Source organism: Salvia hispanica, chromosome 5 (assembly GCF_029641045.1).
Source record: "Salvia hispanica isolate PSC_SH4W2 chromosome 5, Shi_PSC_v1, whole genome shotgun sequence".
In the NCBI taxonomy this organism is placed as follows: domain Eukaryota; kingdom Viridiplantae; phylum Streptophyta; class Magnoliopsida; order Lamiales; family Lamiaceae; genus Salvia; species Salvia hispanica.
Window position 1 is genome coordinate 14,442,980 of NC_142696.1, and position 6,000 is coordinate 14,448,979.

A 6,000-nucleotide genomic window follows, 5' to 3' on the forward strand; every position below is an offset into this window, starting at 1 on the left:
CAATTTACTTACGATACTTAGTTGACATTCATAAAAAGACATTCATAAAAAGTATCTTTTGAATTATGAGTTCAATACATCCTAACCCAAAATGGAAAGGGAATGCTTGGAAAATTGGTTTATCCAAATCCTTCTTGGATGGAAACCACACCGAAAAATGCCATTGCCAAAAAGTGACAAGGTATTAGTATATCTACTACAAAATTTAAATGTGAAAAATTGTCCTCTAAAAATGGAAATATTGAATGAATTGATCGTAAATTATGAGATTTTACTATCTTGTTCTTTTTCCCCTCTAGAGAAGATATTAATTGTAGAAAAAACGGAATTTCGACAATAAAAGCTAACCCCTCTATATAATTTGAGAATATAAATTAGTGTTTCGCGCCAAAAATGGATTTTTGTTAGAATCATTAGACATTAGTATTTTTTACATAACCGTAAAAAAAGGACTACTTCGGCAAGGACTTCATTTGTTATGGACCTATTTTTCAAAAAGTGAATATTCGTTTTGGACCATATTCGTATTTTTTAGGATCCAAATTGACTTTTACTCTTCTTTATACAGTGTATAGTATGTGTATGGTGTGTATATTGTTCCCAAAGTGACTCTTACTCTTCTTTATACAGTGTATAGCATGTGTATGGTGTGTATATTGTTCAATAAGTGCAGTGCGTGCATTGTATACATTGAGTGTATACTTTGTGTATGGTTTTTGTATTTTGTGTTGTTTTGTTTATGTGTGTGCAGTGTTTGTATTTTGTGTATAGAATTTAATTTAGACATAGTGTGTACAATGCGTGTATACAAGTGTGTTATATTTGTGTATAGTCTGAACATGTATATCAATTTATTGTGTGTAGTGTGTTTGCAGGACATGTAATTTGTTTATTGAACTTCATGTGTAATTTATGTGTAGTGTTTGTTTGTACTTTGTGTGTAGTGTTGTTGTTGTTGTTGTTGTTTTTTTTTTTTTTTTAAATTAACTCCTATATGAAGGAGGATATTATATATAAACTCCTACAAAGGAGGAAATTACAACTGAGGTCAAGAGGGCTCGAACTCAGTACCTCATACATTGATGTCTAAGCTCCTTGCCTCTAGGACAAAGGCTCTGGACTTGTATGTAGTGTTGTTTATTACTACATTCGTCCCACAATAAGAGTCACATTTTGTCATTTCAGTCCGTGTTAAAATAAGAGTCACATTCTCTTTTTCCTTTAACGGTAAGTAGGTCATACATTCCACTAACTCTCTTCACTCACATTTTATTAGAAAGCCAATATAAAAAGTGGACCTAATATTCTACTAATTTTTTCAACCCACTATTCCTTATATTTCTTAAAGCTCACCAAATGTGATTCTTATTATTAGATGGAGGTAGTATGTGCAATGTATGTAGTGTGTATTTTGTGTTATCTTTGTTTGTGATTGCCGCGCATGTATTTATTCATGTGTGCGCAGTGTGTGTGTTTTATGGTAATTTGTGTGTATTGTGTCATGTTTTGCGTATAGTGTGTATTTGTACTTAAATGTGAATGCATTTTGTGTCTATGTGAGTGCAGGATGTGTATTTTGTACGTTTGTGTATTTTATGTAGTCTTTGTTTAGCGTATTGTGTGTATTGTTCATTTTCTGTAGTGTAAGTGTAGCGCATTGCGTGTATTTTGTGTGTTTAGTGTCTTGTGTATATTGTGTATTTTTTGTATATTGTGTTTAGTGTGCAGTAAGTGTAGTAAGCAAGTGCACTGTGTGCATATTGTGCGTATACTTTGTGTATGGTGTGGGTGTTCGTGTATACTGTATTTATTTTGTTTGTTTTGTGTTTAGTGTGTGTAGTGTGTATTATTTGTATTTTGTGTAGAGAGTAGTGTGTAGCGTGTAGTGTGCAATTTGCAATGCTTATTTTGTGTATAGAGTATGTCCAATGCGTGTATTTTGTGGTTTTCTTTTACGAGTCTAAAATATCTTCCCTATCAGCACCTCCTCAGGATCTTATCGATCCAGTTGATATATTAAAGCCTTTGGAGAAGTCTGGATTTTGGGAAGCGGTGGTAAGTGGCCTATCTTTGTCATTTACCTATAACAAATATTCAAGAAATAGTTTAATGTAGCCTTTTATACATATTTGTTGTATTTTATTTTCAGACAACTTCAAAATGGTGTGAGAGTTTAGAGGTTGTTGCTGAACTGTTAATACCTCAGGATCCATCCAGATGTCCATCTTCAGCATAAAATATGATTCTCTTGCGATTATAACCTAGAAACCTGAAGTTCTCTGATTTGGTTGTTAAATGTTTGATCTAGCTACAAAGGTATTATATCTTATTTTTTTCTAAAAAAATTTAAATTATCCACTGTTCTTATTGTATTGATGTTGTGAAAATGTCATTTTTCCAAATATGAGCTTGTTCTTCAATTCAAATTAACAAATATTACTCTTTGCAGGCATTTGCAACTCCAAAGAAGGTTGTTAAAGTTATTAGTTTTACATCAACTGGTGGCATAGATTGACTTCCACGTGAAGATACAAGTCAAAAGGTCACCCCCACATTGTTAAAAGGCTTAGAGAGTTCTGATTGGAAGGTTTGTAAGTATATGTTTGTTAATCAACAAATTTGTTTATGATTTAAGAGGGCATGCCGTCAATCTGACTTTATCTTCTGCCTAGGTCCTCTTGGAAACTATTTAAAATATAACCAAAATTTTGGAAGAGCTGAACTGGAACTGGTATGTTCAGTGGAAAATTTGAAATAACTATCAAATTTTGTATATGGAGTATATTATTATCTACATGATGTGCCCTCTTATCTTTCTTGTTTTAGGAGATCTATTTAGAGCTCTATAAGGGCATCTACATGACAGTAATAAAAGTTTGACAATTGCTACTTTGTCCACAGTTGGTGCTCTTGGAACTACAATGGGATGTCCGGTTGAGAAGTCAAGCTAGGTACTCTTTTATACTATTAGTTATAGGTTTATTAAGATTCACTTGCGCTAACAAACTGAGATTTACAATCTCAATAATATAAATGCTTGGGATTGTTTATTAAATCCTGAATCCTCAAAGCCAAAAGTTGTATCTTTAAATCCCAATATTGAAACTCTTCTGTAATGTACATAGCTCCTGTGAAGGCTTGATCATGTACATGAATGTGGCTCATGCATGCCATACTTTGCTTGAGTGTACATCCGTTCAATGTTGTCAATCACCACGTAGCCAAAGATCGAGGTAATACAATGCTGTCACTTACTTTTGTAGAATCTGTCTACCCCCTTGCCTAACTCATTCCTTGATTAAGTTCTAGGTTCAGTGTGAATTGCAATTTATGTGCATCACTGTTTCTGGCCCAACCATCTTAAGCTTTAATCAATTGAAGCTGGGTTTATACTGATACTGCTATTATACCTTCGTGTTGTTTTACCTTAGAGGCTTAGATTTCTGGTTTTCTTTTACTAGTCTAAGATATCTCCCCTATCTACTCTCTCAGGACCTTATCGATCTAGTTGATATATTAAAACCTTTGGAGAAGTCTGGATTTTGGCAAGCGGTGGTAAGTGGCCTATCTTTGTACTTTACCTATGAAAAATGCTCAAAAAATAATTTAACATAGCCTTTTATGCATAAATTTTGTATTTTATTTTCAGAAAGCTTCAAAATGGTACGAGAGGAAAGAGGTTGTTGCTGAACTAGCCGAAGTTGCTTCAACCAAAAAGATTTCTCTTGGAGATTTTTTCAGAAAGTTTGTCATACACTAAAGAAGGTATGTTATGGTTTTTTCCATGACCACAAGTCCACAGCTCAATTAAGGTTTTTATTGACTTTTCGCAGAATATATTGTTGGTGTTAACATCGTGAAAATGTAATTGGTGTTGCTTGCACAACATTTTGATTATTGCAGGTTATCCCGAATTTAAATGTTACTGAAGGTAGGAAAAAAAAGGAAAAAACATTATTGTTGCAGCTGAAGCTATTCAAGCGCTGGGCAACCTTCCTAAGTGTATAAGACCCCTTCCTAAAAAAAAGAGAAAAAAGAAAAAAAAATGAAAAAAAAGAATTAAAAGAATTAAAAGGAAAAAAAATAAAAAAAGAAAAAAAGAAAAAAAAAGAAAAAATAGAGAAAAAGAAAAAAAATAATTGCTATTGCATATAAAGCTATTCAAGTACTGGGCAATGTTGCTAGGGATCCAAGAGCCCATTTTTCGGCCAGTTGTCGCTTCTTAAATGCTTGTAAAGTGGTTAGTCCTGAACTTTGTAAAGTGGTAATTGCATACCTTCGTGTTGTTTTACCTTTGAGGCTTAGATTTCTGGTTTTCTTTTACGAGTCTAAAATATCTTTCCTTTTTTTTTTGCTGAACTGCCGCAACAACATCACTCCCAATAATACTCCAACAAGATTGATAAAAGATGGCCGAGAACCCGTCCGGACCCGGTGTGCTATCCCCCGACATGTCAAAGACCACTCTCTTCACTTCCTCCGCATCCGGGAGGTCGGATAAAGCCTCAAGGTGGGCCGAGGAGGGGAGAGGCTGAATTAGATTTGGGTCCATCTCAACAAGGGCTGGGGCATCCAGAGCAAGGAGATTCTTGAAGAAAGTTACCGCTGAGTTTTTAATCTCCAAATCATCCGTAAGCTCACGCCCATCCACTTGAACTTTGTGAATCCGCAGCCGAATCCTTTTCTGCCTCACCCAACTTTGATAGATTTTAGTGTTTTTGTCTTCCTCTACGAGCCATCTCATAGCAGCTTTTTGCCGCCAGAAGTCTTCCTCCATCTTGAGGAAGAGAATGTAGGACGCAATATGTTTGTTGATTAGCATCCTATTGGCGGGTGAGAGGTCTTCTTCGAACCAAGCCTGGGCTGCCGCAATCTCTTCATCCATGATCTTGATGTTAGCATGAATATTCCCGAAGACCTCCTTATTCCACCACTTAAGAGACTGTTTAACTTTGGCAAGTTTGATTTGGAAACCAAGTAGCCCGTGAGCATCCAAGGTTTGTGCCCATACCTCTCTGACTAGGTCCAAAAATCCTTCATGCCGAGTCCACATGTTTTGAAATCTGAAGCCCTCCCTATGGTCATGGTGTTCGTAAGTTTGCACTGAACAAGAACCGGCCCATGATCCAACGATACCCGAGGCAAGTTTGTCACCCTCACGGACTCAAAGTGAGTAGTCCACGTCTCCCTGACCAAGACCCTATCCAACCTCTCAAAAAGCCCGTTCTTAGCCCAGGTGTACTCCGATCCATCAAACCCCGGGTCTAGCAGTCTACAGTCTTCGATGGTCTCCGCAAAGTCTACCATTTCGGCTTGCGTGCCAGCCCTATCGCCCGGGGATAGAATAGTATTGAAATCCCCCCTATCATCCATGGTGATCCTTCAACAACATTAGTTAGATCCCTCAATTTATCCCATAGTGGATATCTCTCCGCCCGAGCGCACTTAGCGTAGACGGCCGAGATGTCAAAATGTCTAGCTAGCCGCGGGGAAGAGAAACGCCCCATGAAGCACCTGCTCTGAGTCATCCTTCACCACAAAGTCAGCCCCTTCTTCCACAAAAATCCATATTTTTCCTTTGGTATTGGAGCCTTTGAACACCATCCCCAAGGTCTTGGAGTACCGATCCTGGTTTGGGAGTGTGAGCGGTTCCATTATTGCAAGAAAGCCAATATTGTAATTTTTAATTAGTCGTTTGAGGACGTTTTGGGTAGGCGCGTTAGCAATTCCCCTTACGTTCCAAAACAAGAAATTGAACGACATAATTAACAAAGTGAATTCATACCAGGAGTGGAAGAGATCCCTCCTTGGAATTCAATGGCTTGTAATTTGTTTTCCCCTTCAACGTTCGCGGGGGTGCTAGTGTTGGCTCCGGTAGGAGGCTGTACCTCCATCTCCGAGTCCCCATTCTCCCCACAACCATCAACCTCAAAAGCTTCATTTTCCATGAGAGAGTGGTATTGGTTTTTTTTTTTTTTTTTTTTTTAATTTAAATTCACC

At 37.0% G+C, this 6,000-nt stretch overlaps 1 protein-coding gene and 1 long non-coding RNA gene across 2 annotated transcripts; one reads left to right on the forward strand and one right to left on the reverse strand.

Annotated features, from left to right (window-relative positions):
- The first annotated feature begins 2,670 nt into the window (after positions 1–2,670).
- On the forward strand, positions 2,671–3,759 carry LOC125186690 (uncharacterized). Its single transcript, XR_007170487.2, has 5 exons — positions 2,671–2,731; positions 2,902–2,951; positions 3,126–3,233; positions 3,493–3,555; positions 3,650–3,759. It is a non-coding gene; the product is annotated as an uncharacterized LOC125186690 (long non-coding RNA).
- A 529-nt stretch (positions 3,760–4,288) lies between these two features.
- LOC125189815 (uncharacterized) lies at positions 4,289–5,307 on the reverse strand. Its single transcript, XM_048087045.1, has 2 exons — positions 5,210–5,307; positions 4,289–5,075 (listed from the first exon to the last, which is right to left on the reverse strand). The coding sequence occupies exons 1-2, from the start codon at positions 5,305–5,307 to the stop codon at positions 4,289–4,291; spliced, it is 885 nt and encodes a 294-aa protein (XP_047943002.1).
- Between the last annotated feature and the right edge of the window lie 693 nt (positions 5,308–6,000).